At 40.2% G+C, this 20,182-nt stretch overlaps 1 protein-coding gene across 5 annotated transcripts in view; it reads right to left on the reverse strand.

Moving 5' to 3' along the window:
- Positions 1-20,182, reverse strand: part of ADCY9 (adenylate cyclase 9) — an 88,842-nt gene that overhangs the window by 62,575 nt on the left and 6,085 nt on the right. For 3 of the 5 annotated variants that reach the window (XM_074598022.1, XM_074598021.1, XM_074598020.1), the window contains exon 2: positions 19,902-20,027. The exons of the other annotated variants lie outside the window; for them this stretch is intronic. In XM_074598022.1, coding sequence (XP_074454123.1) covers positions 19,902-20,027 — 126 coding nt within the window. The remainder of the gene's footprint in view (positions 1-19,901; positions 20,028-20,182) is intronic. 5 annotated transcript variants of the gene reach the window in all.

Genomic DNA, 20,182 nt, shown 5'->3' on the forward strand with positions numbered 1-20,182 from the left:
CAGCAATATTCTTTTGGCAAACAATTTAGTTCTTGTATTTAAATTGGTTTCCTTTAGAAACTTGGAAAATTCTTGTGTGTTGGGGAAAAAAAAAAAGTGAAAAAAAAAGGTTAAAAAAAAACCACCAGGGAATGAGAAAACTGCAAACAGTGAAGTCATGTAAAGCCTTCACGGTAAAATCATTCTGAATTCAAATTTAATTGGAATATAGCAGCCTAGGAAATTATGGTTCTAAACCACAAACAAGCGAGGGAATGTTTAGTAACCCCAAGCAAAAATCCCCTGGCCTCTCTAGCAGCACAGTTCAAGCTTGAAGCTTTACGTCTATTTATAGACTTCGGGCACATATCACTACAATAGTTGATTGTGCTTTGCAGCTGTTTTGTATATCTAGAAGGGCAGGAAAGAACAGACTGCACTTTGATCTTTCCCTTTTTTGGAGTATTAAAACAACAACAAAAAAATACCATTAGAAAGGACTCAATATTTTTGAATCGCAAAAAGCCACCGCTTACACTAAACATGTAGGACTTAGAGCTAACACGCTCAATTGTTTACCATTATTATAAATACACGCTGCAGAAAATATTTATTCTAGAAGCATGCAAACTATTTCACCTATCAGGAAAACATATGTCAAATCTAATTATAGGAGTCTTTACTCCCCAAAGCATCTGTTGTTAAGTGACACACACATAAAATTAAGATTCAACCCGAATGCAACTGCATCATAAATTAGCACTTAGCATTTCTCGAGCGATAAAAGAAATTAAGCCTTTGCTCAACATATCATTGTGGGCTAAGAAGTAACTACATACAACCTGTAAAACCTGTTGGTATTAAAGCTTTATAAATTAAACAAATGTATTGGAGCTAACACTACTAAAGGCAGAAATATCTATTATACACAAAAGTAAAATCATTGATTCCTACCTTAGGAAGGGTAGGAAAAAATCTAATTTTTCTAGCAATAGGAAGGAAATAGGCATAAAGCAAGCACCTTCAGAGACCTGACTGAACCCTGTATCTAGCCTCCCTAACGAACGTTTCTAATCAATTACTGATAGGATTTACAAATTGAGATAAAATGTAAAATGGGATATAAATGTACATCTTACAATTACTATCTAAAAGAGTTTGCATAGCTTGTTTCCCAACAGCCACGTGGACTGAAGTACATAAATATGTTTAAAAAATAGCAAATGAGCAGTCTGTAGAAGCGATTAAAAAAAAAAAAGCCTCATTAGAGAAAAACAGAAAGTAGAAAGAGCTTGTGGTGAGCCCTGTAGCACCACAGCCAGACCTTATCGACTACGCAGCGTGCCTGGGGACCTTCCTGCTGTAGAGCATGCTGCAGGGCGACCTTCTTCGTCCACGCCTTCCAAGTGCTCATTCAGGTATATCAGAGAGAGCAAATAAACAAATTATCGAATTAGCGAGATGGAAAAGTAGCAGTAGGCTGCAAGAAATGCAGCAGATCAACTGGAGGAGAGAACAAATCCGCAAGAGGAAAGTTGGCAAGATCAGACTTTCGTTAAGTGCTAAACAGCCTCAGAGCTATCTGTATTGCATGATCAGCACAGCACATTTGACGAACGTGAACAAAGCTTTTAGACTTTTAAATATGTAAGATAGGACATTAGATAGTACTTTTAAAAAAATCTCATTTTAAAAGACAATATTTAAGTATACTCATACCCTGAATACAGATTTATTCCTGCTGAGGCCTGTATCTCTCTGTTGCATCTATCTTGTTTATTTAAACCAGACTTCACAGGGATAGATTTTTTTTTGTTTTGTTTTGCTTTTAGAGCACTTAAAGAATGCTCTTAATTTTCATTAGCTTTATTATATAATTATATATTAGATTAGAAGTGACTATATGAATAATTTACTAAATAAATTACTTCTATTATGGTAATAATAAAATCGCTACTAAATCACCCTGATCACAGCTATGGGAGTGGTGGAGCAAGTATTTATTGCTAAATATATAACCATATTTCACCCTGCCGTGAAGGCTGCAGGTGGTTCAGGAGAACAAGGGCAGAGGAGTTACCACCAAATGAAATTGCTACTAGAGAAAGTAAAGTAATATAGCGCTTCACTGGCGGAGAGCTCGTGGTCCTGGAAAGGCATCTCCAAACCACAACTTCAAAATATGACTCAGTATTAGCAGGCAGTATTAAAGATAGAATAAACTAGAGAATGCATGAGCTGACAAAGATAGCAGCAGCATCTACAGAGACTATGATAATTAACATTTATAACTGTGAGTATCACCAACAAATTTATTAATCTGGTCTGAGCAAGCTACATTTCAGAAAAGTAAGAAAACACTCTGAAAAGCTCCAGTGTATTCCTATTCTGCAGCGCAATCCAAGGCCGAATTTTTGCATTTTAAACTTAATATTTTAAGAGCTGGAAAAGCTGAAATTTATAAAGATCTCTCACACTATTTCTTTTTACAAAACTTTTAGTAAAACCATGTTTTACATACCAAATATAAGTTTTCCAAAGCTATAATTATCCATGGAATTCCAGATGAGTGTTAACCTGTTATCATAACTCTTTTCAATAGCAGGGCACCTCCCTATAATATTATTTCTAATGTAAAACTCGTTAAACATTAAGTTCAAATGTCAGATTGGCTCAGGCTGAGCTAAACTTTAGCTTTAAGTAGCATACAGCTGTTGTGCAATGTCAAAGCACGCTAAAAGCTTCCATCTCACTGGTTTCGTGCCCGCATGGAAGCCAGCCAGCCCTGATGACACAGATAGGATACAGTAAAGCTTGTATAATTACTGTTAAACACAAGAACTACGCTAAAACACTTAGAAACTTCGTTAAACCCTCAAGAACAGGGAACCCAGAGGAGAGTCCCTCAACTGAGGCCAAGGGACAAGGTACTTCAAGACACAAGGTATGATAAATACCCTATTCTTGCAAAACACGAGTGCTAAAGATCAAGTTCCAAAGACAGGGAGCGAAACCAAACTCCGCTCGCCCGCCGAGATGCCCAAGGTGAGAAAAGTTAATTAACAGTCCCTGTAATGGGCAAGGCAAGCATCCGCTGAAGAAGCTTCCCCAGGGAAGCAGCACACGCCAGCAGCCAGGCAGAATAATGTCATATTTTGAGCTGACCCAACACTGGCGTTTGACGAAGCGAGCTCCCACTGCCCGACCATCTTCCTCCTTTTTGGAAATCTCCAAATCCAGCCTGGAATATGGATAAACCTCTGGGAATGATAAACATCACTGCCTGTTAATTTGTATTTGCCAACAAGCGGATCAGACCTTCTCAGGAGACGAGTGACAAACACGTAAGGGATCTGAGGCAGCACAGCTGTCAAAGACCTATTTGTGACCAATTTTGGATATACTTTCCGAAATATAAATGCAACTTTTAAAAAACACAATCACTTTAACAGGCAATGGTGCATACTAACAGACCTTGAGAAATACTTTTACAATTGAAACATTACACACAGTAACCGCTATTTATACTTCAATATGTCAGCCTTAAATATTTACTTTTCCACTCACTTAGTTTACATTATATGCCAACAGAACACTTTCTTGCATCATTTAAAGAGCCTATAGAAATTTTAAATTCTCTGAGCAATAAGGGAAAAGTGTTATAAATAATTGAAATTAAATGATGAGGAAAAAGATCTTTGGTACTTTTTATTCAAAATTGAACTTACTTCAAAGACACACGATTTTTGCAAATAATGAGTTTGCTTGCTGTATTCCTCCTGATAAAATAAAAGACTTTTCTTTAAAAAAAAGAAAAGCAAACTGTTTTGAACTTTAAACCTCTATCTAGGCTTTCCATCGCTACATGGCGACCATTCATCAGTCAGCAGCATTATGTTATTCCCCTGCCCTATGGGTTCTGAAAAGCCAACGCTTCTAGTTAAGAGTAAGTAAATGTTTATACTTTTAATCTGCACATCACAAGGCTGGCTCAGCAGAGTTACTGGACATTTTTCCCAGAAAGCAAACAGGCTGGGCAGCTGTATTTTGACAAGAAATGTTGTTTCCTTTTATGGCCCCTTGAGTCGGTGGCTGTGGTTGGTGCCGGCAGGGGGGGGGAAGGTGGGGAGCACCCACCCCAGGCTTCATCCTACGGCGCTGGCAGCCCTGGGCAGGCACTTCTCCCTGTAGTCATCCTGGTTCTTCCCTTCCAAGTACTCACTTACTTCCAAGTGCAAAAGAGATGCTCCAGATATTGTATTATTTACTTTCCGTTTTGCTCTATTGTAAATCCCGTAAATCCAGAGTTAAAACCAACTACTTGGATTGAAAAAGGTTTATGGGCACTTCCTAACCCACCAGAGATAGGCTTCGTTCCTGGGAAAGAACCAACACGGGGCTCAGCTACTCTGCCACTCACATCTTTAAATTTTCATGGTATTAAATACAGCTAAAACAGGTTTTGAAGAACAAACAGCCTGGAGATTCACTGCCAATTCATCAACAGTGAGATTGCATAATGTTCCAGACTGCAGCCCATATAAAATTAAAAGGATGACTATGACCCTTTCAGTCAAGTTTTTGGCTGTTTCTTCGGGAATCCTGTCCTGATGAGCACATTAACTGGACAACTGGAAGAAAACGAGAGACTGGAGGAAGTGGGAATGCCCTGTAGCGGATCTGCTGCAGACCGATGAGGACCCTGTCGGATGATCCTTTCCATCAGCAGACCTGCTGCACAAGTTTCCAACCATCCTACCCCAGTTACTTAATCCCATTACTTCATTTACTCCCTTTGCTTTGGCTTTTCACTCCTTCAGTTGTACCAAACTCTAAACCAACCCTTTCTTGTGGCTTCAATCTCAGAGTGGAAACCTGGAAGGAAGGACTGGAAGAAAAGGAAGGGGCATGCGGAAAAGAAAAGAAGCTGGAGGCAGGGAAGGAAAACATTTCTAAGAGTTTTATTAAAGAAGGTAAAACAAATTTTCCAAGTGGCAATTGGGAAGCCAACATGATTCAACAATCCAAATCTACATGGAGGGGGTAAGGCAAAAAACCCCACGCAGCTACGTGAACACTGTCTGCGTGACACGACCAGCAGCAAAGCCTCATTACCTCCCCTGCTTAAAACCCCTTCCCTCGCCTCTGCCCCTCTCCTAAAACAAAGCAAAAGCTGAAGCTTTGTATGGAGACAAACTCCAAGCAGCACCTAACAACAAACACTGCAGAGAAGAACCAGCCCCTTAAAATGTATGCATTTTCCCTAATTTAATTTGAATAAAAGTTACATTAATGAGAGCTGGCAAAGGAGGGAAGGAAAAAGAGTTCAAGCGGGCAGCAGCAACTGAGGGATATAGCCTGAGGAGCATTAATGCCAAGCCTGGAAGACAATTTGTAGGGATGTAGCTTTGCTGGTTGGTTATTTGCACAAGCTTGTGGGCATGGGAGAACTGCAGAACGCTGAAGGGAAACGCGTAACCTCCTGCAATGGAAAATCCTGCAGAGAAACGCAGCGTGGGCACCGCCAGCACAGGCTGAGCACCAGCCTGGTAGGCATTCCCTTGTCCTCCAGCAATCCTGAAAAAAACAAACCCCTGTGTTTGGCAAGCGGATGGAGAAATTAAAAAGCCTGTTTCCTCCCTGTCAAAAGACAGGATTTAGTTGATTGGACTAAATCTCAGGTCTATCCCAATCGTATCAACCCCACACGAGTGGGAGACTGGAGAAACAGGCCACCAGTTCTCCCTGATGTTTCCTGGGAACACGCTGTACCAAATAAGTAAGGACTTCAAATTGCTCAACACAGCTTGCTTTCTAGTAAAACAGTCCCAGTGAGGCAAGCAAAATACATTTATACTTGGATTTTTTTCCCCAATCTGAGCTTAAAACTTGGTTTCCACAAGCTGCGGACAGATAGATGCAAGTTGAGTTAGAGACACAGCTCCCACTGTGATTTCAAATCGCACATTAAATGCAAGGTATAGCCTGGGTAAGCACAAGACTTGTGAAAGTTTAACATCGTAGAAAATGTATAAGTTACAGGGAGGTTTAAAATGGGAAATTTAAGTAACCTGGCACTGTTACATCAGACTTGAACAAAACCAAATAAAAGATTCAAATTGCAAATTCAAAGGCAGAACAAATTATTGAGGAAACTGGATACAAACATGCATTGGCAGCCCTTTGTATTAAACATGGCCTTGCGCAATTTAACAAGAAAATTAAAGATACATAAAAAAACTAATAAAGAGGCAAATAAATTCTTATGGAAGAGCCCTGGCATAAATTGATTAATATAAACACCACAATTCCCTAAAAGTTCCTGAGACCCTTAAAAATATAGTACTTCAAGGGAACAATTTTCCTGATTATGTAAATAAACAGAATTGATTTAAAAAACCAAAACCAAGAAGAACAAAATAACCAACCAAAATGCCATATGAAACCAAACTGGGAGGGTGGAGGGAAACACAGTCTCAAGTTTTAGGTACCTAAAAACAGCCCTTAAAGTGATCCTCCCCTAAGGGTATTTTGATCTTAGTCACATGTTTTTTCTAAGGTATTTTTATTTAGTCTTCCTGTAGATAACTGCAAGGAAAGAACTGCTAACATAGTATTAAATTAATTATTTGATGTCTCCCCTCATAGCTGAGAGAGGCATTAAGTCTGAAATATCACCAATAAATTCATCAGGCTCACCGACCTCGTAGAATGTTTTCTCACACGCACGTATTGTTTCCATCACTTGCCAACTTTGTCAAAATCAAAAAATCAAGTTTATTTTCTTAATCTTTGATATGAGAGCTTTGATACTAACCTGCTTATCAATAAGCAAGCCTATACTATTGTAGTAGCAGATAAGCGAAAAGAAAAAAGAGAAAATATTTGAGAATGTTTCACGATACACGTGATCTTGTTTACACAAAGCCAAGGAGGAAATGGATCTTTTACTATTCATGGCTCATACTTTCACCCAAATCACCTATTTTTTCACTTTCGTCTTACTGTTTGCAATATAAATTTGGAAAATATACAGAATGAACAGCTCACACAACGACCTTTCCAAACAGTTATGTCTGGTTTGGTTTTGCAAGTTTAGCCAGCATGAGTGAAGTTTCCAGTTAAACAGACCTGGGAATGTTATGGCAAGGCTTGCCGACCAGAGCGGAACAAATTCCAACAACAAATACATTTCTAATCACAAAAACTTATCATACAAGTGTACCCACAACAAAAACACCTTCGGAGCGGGGATGACCGGCGCTGCGGCCTGGCGAACTGAAGTGGAATTGGATGCGGCTGGCCAGGGCAAACCTAGATAAGCACAGAAAGAAAAGCCATAACAGCCAGATTGGCTCACGCGTGGGCAACGCTGGCCTGGACTGTCACATCGACCTGGTGGGGACACGGGCTGCCTCTGTGGCGAGGGCACCCCCTCACTGGCACTAGAACGTAAAGAAAGATCCAGCTTCTATCTCGACATTTTACTCGGCTGCAGCATCCAAGGTTTCCACATTAAGAGCAAAACAACCGCCCAAAACATTAGTTTGCAATATGCTTTTTCAGTTCTGAACTAACAGAATCAATGTATTTATTTATATACCTACTCATTTTTATCTTTATACGCATGCATGTGTACCATTGCACATTGAATTTCTACCAATAGCAAAATGTTTGGTAATAAGAAGCAGAGACTGATTAAGTGTTAAAAAAAGAAAAGAAATAAAAGGAGCACTAACTCCATGATGCCCCTTGCTCTGTTCAGCTGCTCTCACTAGGAGGGTAGGGCGAGCGTACAATTATCTGTTCAACACCTCATTTTCATTTCAGAAATAGGCACCATGATACCAACACTCATCTTGCAACCTGTGTGGGCAAACCTGCATTCATGTGCACCCCTGGGCTCCTCTGGGAACACACAATTGGGCTGGGCTACCAACACTGACAGGTACTAAACCTTCGTAGAAAGGAAAGGCATAGCTTTAGCATCACATTATTACTCTATCTATCATAGAATTATAGAATGGTTAAGAGTTGGAAGGGACCTTAAAGACCATCCCGTTCCACCCCCTGCCCTGGGCAGGGACACCTCCCACCACACCAGATTGCTCCAAGCCCCCTCCAACCTGGCCTTGAACATCTCCAGGGATGGGGCAGCCACAGCTTCTCTGGGCAACCTGGGCCAGGGGCTCAGCACACTCACAGCCAAGAATTTCTTCCTCAGATCTCATCTAAATCTCCCTTCTTCCAGTCTGAATCCATTACTCCTCATCCTACCACTGCATGCCCTTGTAAAAAGTCCCTCTCCAACTTTTGATGACAGCAAAGATCATCTCTATCCACTTCAAGCAGAGCAATTCTCATATGTTCTGTGTCCTGGACAAGTCAGACAGTTCACGACAAAAAAAAAAAAAACAAACACCCAAACCAACAATCTCCCCCCAGCTTCAGTAAATCAGCATCAGCTTTACGCCAAATTATTCAAAAGAGGATTAAAATTCTTTTAATGCCGTCTTGCTGAAATACTGCATCTTTATTTACAGCAGCACGGCTAAGCCGTTACAGCAGCAATCCATCACTGTTCACAGCTTTCTGATCCTTTCTAGAAGGTGGTAAGTTGCCTTCACAGAAGTAATAAATGAAAAGGCTCGAAGCACTGCTGACCAGTCCAGGCACTCACCTGCCCCAGGCCAGGCCTCCAAAGTCTACTACAGATAGTTCCTTAATGTCTTCTTCCGTTGATGTTGTTCCCCCCCAACACGCACAGTGCTTTTGCAGCAATTGCAGTAGAGGGTTTCTTGGACACCTCTCCCATGCAGCTTTTTACTCCAGACTAAAACCACTGCAGTTCCTTTGCTCTTTTCTAGATATCTATCTTGGTTGCTCTTACGGACTCTCTCCACTTGCTTCGCATCTTTTTTTTTTTTTTATTTTTCTTCTATTACTGAAGCAAAATTTATGAGACTTAAGGACCAAACAAAAAGCCACCCACAAAAAGCGATTCAGGTTAGCTTTCTACAGATTTCAACTTCTTGTAATCTCTTCCCTTGCACTGTCCCCCAACGTCCCTTTAATTTCCATTTCCCCACTGCCTCTCAGTTTTTCCAAATACCATGAGCACAAGAAGGACCTGGACCTGTTGGAACAGGGCCAGAGGAGGCCCCGGAGATGCTGGGAGGGCTGGAGCCCCTCTGCTGTGAGGACAGGCTGAGAGAGCTGGGGGGGTTCAGCCTGGAGAAGAGAAGGCTCCGGGGAGACCTTGGAGCCCCTTCCAGTCCCTAAACGGGCTCCAGGAAAGCTGGGGAGGGACTCTGGATCAGGGAGGGCAGCCATGGGATGAGGGGGAAGGGTTTTACACTGCAAGAGGGGAGATTGAGATGAGATCTGAGGAAGAAATTCTTTGCTGTGAGGGTGGTGAGCCCCTGGCCCAGGTTGCCCAGAGAAGCTGTGGCTGCCCCATCCCTGGAGGTGTTCAAGGCCAGGTTGGAGGGGGCTTGGAGCAACCTGGTGTGGTGGGAGGTGTCCTTGCCCAGGGCAGGGGGTGGAACGGGATGGTCTTTAAGGTCCCTTCCAACCCACACCAGTCTATGATTCCTCTCTAATTTACTTCTCAGAAGATACAATCTAATGAGTAATTAAAAATACAAAAGAAAATTTAGGAATAGCTGTTTTCCCTTAACAGCTTCCATGCCATTAAAATATTTTGCTGCTATAATGCCTACGGGGCTTATCGTCAGTTGCAAGAGAACAAAGAAAACAAACACTGAAAATTTATCTAAATAAGCCACAATATTTTGAGAAAAGCTACCATGGTGCTATGGGACCTTGGAAACTTGCAGCAAAATATGCAAGATAATTACTCAGAAGTAAGTTTTGCTCTTCAGTTCTATGGCTAGAAACCATAATACCAGTATCTGTAAATCCTACCTTTCCTATTTCACACTGTATTTCACATCAACAAATTAAATTGGAAACACTATTACAACTCCCACTGCAAAGTCCACCACTACCTAGTTGTTTATGCTTTTGAATTCCAAGCAAACAAACATTAAAAAAAAAACTTAAAGTAAATAAAAAGGGGGGAATAAACTGCAGCATTAACATATGATCAACTACATTAAATGGTAAATAAAAGTACATAGTCATTTTTAATAAGGGGGGGAACTGCTAAGTTTGTTTATAAAAGAGTCTGGTTCTCTTCCAAGTTTCACGTTCCAGCCTGAAAATAACTTCTTAAAACAGCTGTCAGGTTTTTTCTGGGGGGAGGGAGAATGACCCACCAGCAAAGCTGATCTTCCTTTAGAAGTGCACAAGTTATCGTGGGTAGTAGCCTATGCCTCACTGAGAACATCCAACTCCTATGTGGCCTCTAAATCTGCAGTCCAGAATAGAAAGAAGCATCCAAAAAGAAAAACTAATCTCCACGGCGAGACCCCGCCACCTGAGCTCACAAAACAGAGAAGCACCATCATCTCTGTGCTCATAAGACCATGGGAATTAACCATCTTCCACTGGACCAAAAAAATCAGCCATTGATGTTCCTTTCACTTCAGGTTCTTTCAAAATATTTTTTTTCCCCAACTAACTTCCCAGTTAAGTAGATTTTTAAAACACAAATAAAATTAAAAACTGCAATGTATTTAAAAAAGTAAGTAATCGAAGCTCCAAATCTCATAATAGTATATTTCAAAGGCAAACATGAAGGAACTCAACAACCAACTGACTGTGTTGTAAATTCACATTAGCGCTCACCTTTCAGATTTTCATCTATTATTACACACTTGGTCTCTCTGCTGTCTTGGCTGATAAAACTGCCACTAGAAATATGTAAATTTTTTTTGTACAATGTGTACTGATAAAACTGCCACTAGAAATATGTAAATTTTTTTTGTACAGTGTGTACTAATAGTTCAAAACCTCCAATTTCTCCACCCATGGCAACACGTTCACAGTATTCACATGAACAGTCATGCTAAGTAGTCTCTGTATTCAAAGCAGTCAGATATTCCCATCTCAGCACAAAAAGAAATTTGCAGACAAACGGTGTCCAAGACAGAATTATCAACCAATACACGCTGTGTCCCATAGAACAATAACACTAATTTTAACTACTTACTATTTAGTCTATTTAAATCCGCTATAGTAGCGGGCACCTGAATTTCTGGACAAACCTCAAATTCAGCATTTTGGGAATCACTGCCAACAAAGCATTAGTGCAGCTTCTTATCGATATCAATATATTTTAGAAGTGAACACATGTACGACTTCTAGGGAGTTAAACTTGGGTTTAGGAGTCACGTAGGAGAATGCACAGTAAAAATCTCAGTTACAGCAAGCCAATGCTTCACCGTCACATTTTCAGGATGTGGCTGGTAAGTTTCACATAAAAAAAACCCCAACTTACATTAGCAATAGTTAAACTTCACAGAACAGGAAACTGAAGTAAACTATTCCAGAAGCTTTATTAGAGCAAGCAGGAACACCACAAAACACAACCACCAAGACACCTGACAACAGGGGTAACTGGAGTTCGACAAGGGACGACTTACCTCCTCTGGCAGATTATTGAAGGGAAACGTCAGAAAAATAATACATTCAGCCAGTCAAATGTCTAGACAACGAGTTTTCAGGAACAGGCTACGCAGCTCCAGATGAGGAGATTTTTCATTAAGAAACTAAAGATAGGGACACTAGACAGACTTTTCAAACCAAACGCTTGCTTCACTCTAACCACAGCCTCCATGTACATGTAACATACGTTTAATCCATGCTAGTTATTAAAATACCTGGTGATCCTTCCAGTTTGTGTACTGTGCCTATGTGGTAGATTTTTATCCCCCGACAAGGGAAAAGAAAGAGCAAATACTAGGGAGTAAAAATTCATCCTCCATTTGTTACGGTTCAACTACGTATTAGTATAAAAATATCCAAATGTATATAAATCAAGACAATTATTTTAAGCTTTCTTGAAAGAAAGGCATTTGGAGGGGAGTTTTCTTCAATTTACGAGACATGGCAAAGTCCCATCATGAAAAAAAAAAGCTAACTATGCTCAAAAAATGAAAACCTTTTCTTTATCCTACAAGGCTGTAGCAGAGCCATTCCCAACTCAAGCATGGGGTTGGGATCCTTGCTGTTTTTGCCCGGTTATGGCCCAACACTGAATCCATGCTGTCATCCCTCCGTCCCTTGCTTCCCCAACACACATCCGCTCTGCCGCGTGGGGCGGGACAGCACATCTGGAATAGGTTATTGGCATTGCCAGCTCCCTGCTTTCTGCCTTCCCTGTGCAAGAGCGCACCTCACTGGGGTTCAGCGCCGCCGGCCCCTCGGCAACTGAGAAGCCCAGGTAGCAGCACAGACTACTTAATTAATTCACTACTGCTTCTTGTCTGAGAAGTGCCTCATGCTATAAATAACGATTAAAGGATTAACTCTTTCAATGACCATCTAATATCGGCTACACTTCACTGGCCAATTTTCCATCAGATCATCTTCTAATAGTCATTGCAGCAGTGTTGTAATTTACATATGCATTGAAAAGGCAATAAAAACTCTTATAAATAACCCCAGCCATCCTTCTTCTGATCCCAAAGCCTGTGTTTACAGCTTTAACTCTTGTACTTTATGTTCATTTTATACTGAATCTCCTAAAAACAGCAGCAAGGACTTTTAGAACAACATTTTGCTTCACCGTTATTTGTGAAAGTCATTTGCTACATTTAGAGCTAACTTATATAAACTATAGTCATACTCAGTGTATATTAATGCAGCTCCTGAACTGAATATTATGTATTTCACACACACACAGACTGTGTGTTACCGTAAAGTCCCAAAGATCACATTAAAACACACACAAAATCACATTATTTCCATAAATCGGTAATTCTGCTATTAAAAACAACTGGCTCTTCTTTGAAACAAAACCATTTTAACTGTAAACTTTAACAATGAGTGCCGTTTGAATTAGGAGGATTTAGTGTTTAAAAAACTGCACCAAACACTGGCGGGGCATGGTCCAACTCCTGTGCTTACTAAGCAGTGCAAGAATTAATAAATCCTTTACTCCAAACGGGTTAGATAAATAACACACTGTCAGCACAATCTAACGCCACAAAGCGGTCTCCATTACAGCGGCAGCAGAACAGCTCACACAAATTTATGACCATATTGGCTGTGCGCTTGTCTACGGCTGATACGAGGCTCCTACCACTCAAATCATAATCCAAGTCCCAAAATACATATGTAATGCAGTTTACTTAAGTGTTTATCAAGTACACTGCTTCAAAGAAGCACTGGTAAGTGCAGAAGTCCAGCAGGAAAATATCCTAACTTGGAAACAAAAAAAAAAACAAAAAACAAAAAACAAAAAAACCCCTTAATCTAAATTTTAAGACAATTTCCAACTTTGTCACCTCCTGAAATCTTGGAAGGAATTAAACGTTTAACAGATGTACTACATTTTAAATATAGCAACGTCATGCACGCTCTTTTTTATAACACTTAGAAAACACTGTGCCTGATCAAAAATGTCTTCCCTATGGTCTGATTCAGTTTCAGTACCCGATTACGGACACAAAATCATTATCAACACCTTAACATCAAACAGCCGTCACCAAACTGTCTCTTATCTCCGAGCAGGAATAAGGAATGAAGCACAATGTAGTCCCACTGCTTCATCAGGGCACAGAGACCAGCACCTTCCTTTCGGTAGCCTTCGCCTGCACATTTTTTAGAAAAAATGGCATCCTTTAGTTCCTTTTTTTGCATCCCTTACCATCAGGGAAAGCACGAGGTGGCAGGCTGAGTTACCATGAGAGCGCAGATGGTATTCAAGCACACCTCCGCTGTAGCAGCAACCACCTCGCTTTTCCAGAGTGGGTCTCCTGCACACAGCACTGGGCAGGTCCCATGCCGCGATGAAGCCATCACGGTGCTTTGAAAACCTCTCTTAGATGCGGTTCTCACCTTCTGGTATCAACAGGCAGATTTTATGATACTCCCTATTAAATATAGATAGCTAAGCAAAACTTTTATTAAGAACACCACCCACTTGATGAACATCTAGCCATTCGTACTACAAGAATTAAGCACACTTTCTGAACTGATTCAACGTGATTCAAGCACCTGATTACTCAGAAATAACAGACTGCAAAGACAACTTGGAGTATTTTCATGTAAGAAACACCCTAAGGATGCACATATTTGCTGAAATGCTACATGTACACATATATATGGACATATAAAAAACTAATAACTCACAACAGCTTAATGTAATTCAGATTTTTGGACTTATGTGTGGAAAACTATTGTCAAATACCAAATTAAAGTACCCAGCACAGGTAAGAAAACGTGACTTCAGTGAAGACTAAAAGACCTTTTGTTTACCTCTGTATCCACAGCAAATTCCAGCAGCAGCAATGTTTCGTAACCTAAGACATATATGTTATTTTAACATCCTCAGCAGAAAAATTCAGTTATGGATTCTAGAACCTGGGGTGAGGCGTGGGGCGTGTGTGTTTCTCTTAAATGGTTTATTGGGATTATGAAACAACTTATAATAAATTTTCTCATCCTCATGCTGTATTTTTAAGAATGCTGTCTGCTTCTAGTCAATGCCACATTGCTAAGCAGCAAGTAAAACATTAAATATTAGTCATAGTGTCTCATTAGTAACTTATATATGTGTACGAGATAGATAGAATCTTTTTCATAACTTTATATCTTAGTAGCAAGGTTAGTCCCAAATAGGAGTCAGACAGAGCAAAACAAGTAAAATCCTTTTACTTTCCTATATATTGTTATCAGATCAGAACCAAGTTTAAAAAACTGGAAAGAGATGGCAAAGGTTACAAAGGTCTTGGATCAAAATCCGATTATCTGCTGTTGTAACTTCACTGTGGACACATGCAACACTGCAAAGTCTCCACATTTCTTCAGGAAGCCCGTGGCCATTTCTTCTCTTAGTGCAGTCCAAGTGCAGACCTCCTAGAAACACGGAAGGCTCTTACGAAGCCTCACGGCTCTTACTAAGCGTCATGCTGTCTAAACAAAGGAAATTTGGAGCTAATGTTGTACCTGGTCTCTTCGCAAATAATGCCCTTACAGGAACATTTCCTCACTACATCCTGTCTTTAACACCGGGGCTGTCAGGCCCTGAGCATTTACAAAAGATTTATCTGTTGTGCTTTCATCCAAGTCGGTCAGAGATTAAAGACACTTAGTACCTTACAGGGCGGACTTCACATGTCCATTAAGCAAGAGCTGAAGAATGCAAGAATTTGATTTCAAGAACTACTGGGAACAGCTATGCAAAAGCTTCCCAGGGAGGCCTTTTGAAAACAGCAGACCTAATGTAATACCCTGTAAAGAAAAAAAAAAAAAAAAAAAAAAGATCCATATGCCTAATACACAGAAGAGAAGTTAAGTCAAACATCAAAGCTGCACATTTAAAAAACAAGATTACATTTCTGACTCAAACACCCTCGTTTATCTAATGAACGCAAAGAATTAAGCATCCAGTACCAGAAGCAGTTTTCCTATGTTTCCTGTATGCTGAATCAATATTTAACAGCATGTTTGATTTCAATTATAGGCTTTTTTTTTTTTGCTTGTTGTGCAGTTACGCACAGTCAACCAAACCACCACCATTTTTGGTCTTAAAACATACGAATAGTTGTTAATATCCTTGTTATTGATTAACAATTACCTTTGCTTTCCACTTTCTCTTCCTCCCTCTCTTCTCAGGAGGGAAAAAAGCAATTTTTCTATTAAGGCCTATAAATTAACAAGACTGGAAGGAAATTAAGTCTTTATAGACTTAGTTACAGGCAGCTGGATTGGGATGCTTTTCGGCTCTCTCCATGTAGCTCCTCTCCTCCCCTTGCAATGGGAGAACCTCTGGTTTAAGGAGGAATCATGTGGCCAGCAGGAACCGTCCACCCCACAATGACATCCACACCAGTGCATTTGAATTAACCTCAGCTGGGGCGGGGGAAGGCAAAAGGAAAGCAAATTGCTCTTTGAGTAGATGTCACACAGATAGCAAACCTTTGTTTGCATATTTCTGTATACGTTAAGCAGCAGACAGAAGGAAAGGTCCATCGGCAAGCCAGTGGACTTTATTCCACTAGTTCCTCTGCACTATTCCAATTTTGGAGATTTTCTAAGTCATGCTATTTTATGACAATAATGTGACTTCTAAATTTATCAAGTCGAGTTGAAGACAACAGCTTCAGAAGTGCAAGAAGAGGAACAGTAAGTGCTATCAGTGAAAAAGACTTGCAATATGATCATTGTTATTTATATGTTGTGCTAAGAATTCCCACATTAAGTTACTGTAACAAATACAAACCCAGAAAGTTTTCAGGCATTTTGTGTCTGAGGGATGCTAGCTGAAGAAATATATCTAGAACATTTTGTTCCTTCACAAAGTAATTACAGAACCGTGAAAAATATCTATGCCTAAAGCCATATATCTATCTAGTAGGCCTATTGCTCTAGGTTAAAACATCCGTGGGGGTGGGGTGTGTGTGTGGAGAAAAAGAACATTCATTTGATGAAAACAATTTGGCTTGGAAGGGCAGAACAGGTTTCTGGTACAGTCCGGTACCGACAAATGCCCAGCAACATAAGCCTAAGCAGCCAAATCCGTCCTGTTGCCTGAGACAGAAGCAGTGCCCCAAAGTGGCATCTGGGTGAAGAAAAAGCTGTCACACCAGGGCACGATCTCCAGTCTCTGCTGCTTTTCCAACTGCCACTTTGTATTTTCGCAAATTATTACTTGGGAGCAAGCAGCTATGCTTTCAAAAACCCACATGGCTTTGCTTTAAATCAAGTTCCAACCATCTCCTACAAAGCTATGAAAGAGCCATCACAATAATGCAAGCTTATATAACAGAACCTGTTAAAATGTGTTAATGAGGCTATATTGACTAACTGGCTTCTTTGCGATAGCAACTCCCACTTGAAGTTAAAAATTTAAAGGCTAGGAATTTTTTTTTTTTCTCCCCTTTCTTCCTTTTCAAAGGACAGAAATGAGATTGAAAATCGTCTAAAAATAGCAGAGAATTTTCAAGTGTCAGCTGTAACGGAAAGAGGAATGGCTGTCTCTCCTTACAGAGCCAGGATGGATGGAGTGAGCTTGTGATTCGGGATCAAGAGAGAGACGGCTTACACACAAACTGTAGATGGTAGAAAACAATTTTAATTTACTAATTTTAGTAATATTCCAGGACAATCTACTGCAACTTGAAATCCAATGAAGTTGTACTTTGTTTTAAAGTGATGAATGTAAATTCTTATATACTTTGCCTGCCAGAAGGAAAAGTGAAGTACATGTGAAATAACTGCAAAAAGAGTTTTAAACAACCCATTGAAATCATGCATCCGCCTCATGATGGAAGATGAATATAAATTATGTGTCTTTGACTTTGTTTTGTCTTTTCCATCAATCTTTTTCCCCAAAAAGCCACCATGCCAAGGCATTTATTTAAAGAAGTTCTCTTGGATTTAAATAGTCCCGCACCTACCTCTGAAGATTTACTGACATAAACAGGGAGAAGAAAGAAGAGAGCTCAGAGTTGTTATTTGCAGGATACCTGTTTACACTGCAGCACCAATACTTGGGTAGCCCAAGACAGGAACATAAATGGAAAATTCTGTGGATGATGATCACCAAATGCAGCAGAAGCCATGGTGTCCCCCCCATATCACAGGGCCTCGGATGTCAGCCCTCATCTTTCCCACGTTCTAGAATATAGCCCCACTCCTGCCATGCTTGCTTCAACTCGTGTAAGGTGTAAATGTCTTCAGGTCTATTGAAAATGTTACTTCACTCTGCAGTGCTCATATGGGGCTTAACCAGGCAGAGCTGCAAGACTTTACCACCAGACTGCCAGCATGGCCTTGACTTATTTGTTACTTAATCTCAGGACACAGAATAAAGTGAAACCGGAACCCGCAATGTTAAACAAAGTATATGGTTAGAGCCAGTCTCCATCCTCCTCAAAGGGGAGAATCCTACATAGATACGACCTATACTTATAAATTATTTTTCACTGTGTGCAGTCAAATTAGCTGTGAAGTATGTTCTCAAAACTCAAAACCTCAGAAGCCAACCTCCGAGTTTCCCTTAAATACTAAAACCAGCTTTAGTGTGAATATTTTTTAAATTGAGATATTTTTCTACTTGGTCTCGCACAAATAAAACCAAGAGCAGCTCAGCAAATCCTACTCAAAAAAGAAATTGTGCGTCAGAAAACCTACCTGGGCAGTAGAAGCTGATTGGCCCTAACGCACAAATACATAGATTTACTTTCAGAAAAAGTTATGTCATTGTATCATGTAAGATATTTGGAAAGCTCAATAATCACTAGGCTTTCATACAAAGTTCTTTCTTTTGTTTATAGCTATGAAACACATCTTCACCAAGTGAAGACTTGACAAGAACCAGGTTGAACAACTGTATTCACTATTTACCCCCTTTTCTTTTTGCTATTACATGGTAAAATTACAGATCACGTCAAAATGTTAAATCAATGTAGAATTTACTTCTTCCTGGCAATATGCCTTCATGCAAATTACCTCTAATTATAATTCTTTATCTGTCACTGACTACTCTTCATTTTTTGAATACAGGAGTGAAGCTAACCTGTGTATGATACTTTATTTTCAGTCTCACACTTGAAAATAAGATCATGAACCACTACCTCAATCACAACAGTTAGTACATCAGACTATGTAAAAATTGATAAACTGACTATTCACTTAAGTTCTCTGTCTCAGTCAGCACTCGGATTTCTGTTTGTGGGAAAGTGGAAGTATGTTCACATGCTTACTTCATTACCACTTTAAAAAAAATTTACATTTGTTCTATCAGTTGTTGCCTGACCGTCAAATTAGTATCGGAAAACATGAAATGCAGAATTACAATGTCTGTCACAAACGAGTTAAATAAACATAAAAAGCCAGTACCTAGAGATCTACATTTATTGAACGTGATGAAGCTAGAGGTTGAAGAGGCAGACCTGCACAGCGGATGGCAAGACGTAAACCAGACAAGCACCCGAATCTCCTGTCCTCACCCCAAAACTACTCACTCATTAGAGACTAAGGCTGCTCTTGGCAAAGCCACAGGGTGAGCTCAATCTGTGCAGTGCTCTCTGCAGAGCTGTCCTGCTGGCACGAGCACAAGCCTTCTAGATTTACGCTACGCCCAGCAAGCTGGGCTCAAAAAGCTAAGGAAAACTTTCATCTTATCTTTCATCTACCTATGAGCTTCCGGAATCACAGGACAGCTACGCGCAGGTCTGGTAAAAGACAGAAAGACGGAGCAGGCAGGGAAGACTCCATCACCATCAGGGTGTAACTGTGGTCTCCACCCAATCGGCCTCAGAGGGGAAAAAGGGAAGAAAAATTCAATGACTTATCTCTTCATAACCTTATCCAAGACTTTTGTCTTTCAGGAACACCCGCTCCCTGTAACCCAAACCTGAAGAAGCAGCAGAGTATCAAGTCACCAGGCAGAGCTGTATACCAGAGTCTGCCAACGGAAAAGCATACCACGGGTCGCAGGTTGCCACCGTGTAAAGAGATAGGCTATTTATGGAGAAATAATAGCCTTAAATTACATAAAAAGCCTTCAATATCGAGCAAACCGGTGACTTTTGTAACTGATTTGCTTCATTAAAAAAAAATGTTTAAGAGTAAAGGAGATATTAAAAGAAACACGTAGAACAGTGCAAGACAATATACAGTAAGCTACAGATCTTTGATAGGCTTTATCAGCAACGGCCACCAGTTGCCACAGGTGAACTGGTGGATTTTCAGGCAGCAAGCGCTGTGAAAGCTGATCTTCCCTCTGAAGCCATCGACTCGCTGGTTTGGTTAGCCAGGCAACAAAGCGCACAAGATCCACTTACTTTTTTTCCATGATGAAGCAAACAGCAAAATTAGAGAGAAAAGCTTGTCTGTATCTTCAAGGGCTTCTAACAGAAACTCGGCGATAAAGCCATTCCTTGAGGGACACTGAACAAGGAGGTGTCTTGCTGCAGAAAGTTCAGGATTTTTATTATTTTTTTTTTTCATGGGAACTTCAATAACAATGACTCCAATAAGAGTATCAGCATACATAAAAATGCCCCAAATGAAATCACGGTTCCGCTGTGCTATGCTCTGTAAACACAGAGAAAGCATTCTTGCC

Source organism: Larus michahellis, chromosome 8 (genome assembly GCF_964199755.1).
Source record: "Larus michahellis chromosome 8, bLarMic1.1, whole genome shotgun sequence".
Classification (NCBI taxonomy): domain Eukaryota; kingdom Metazoa; phylum Chordata; class Aves; order Charadriiformes; family Laridae; genus Larus; species Larus michahellis.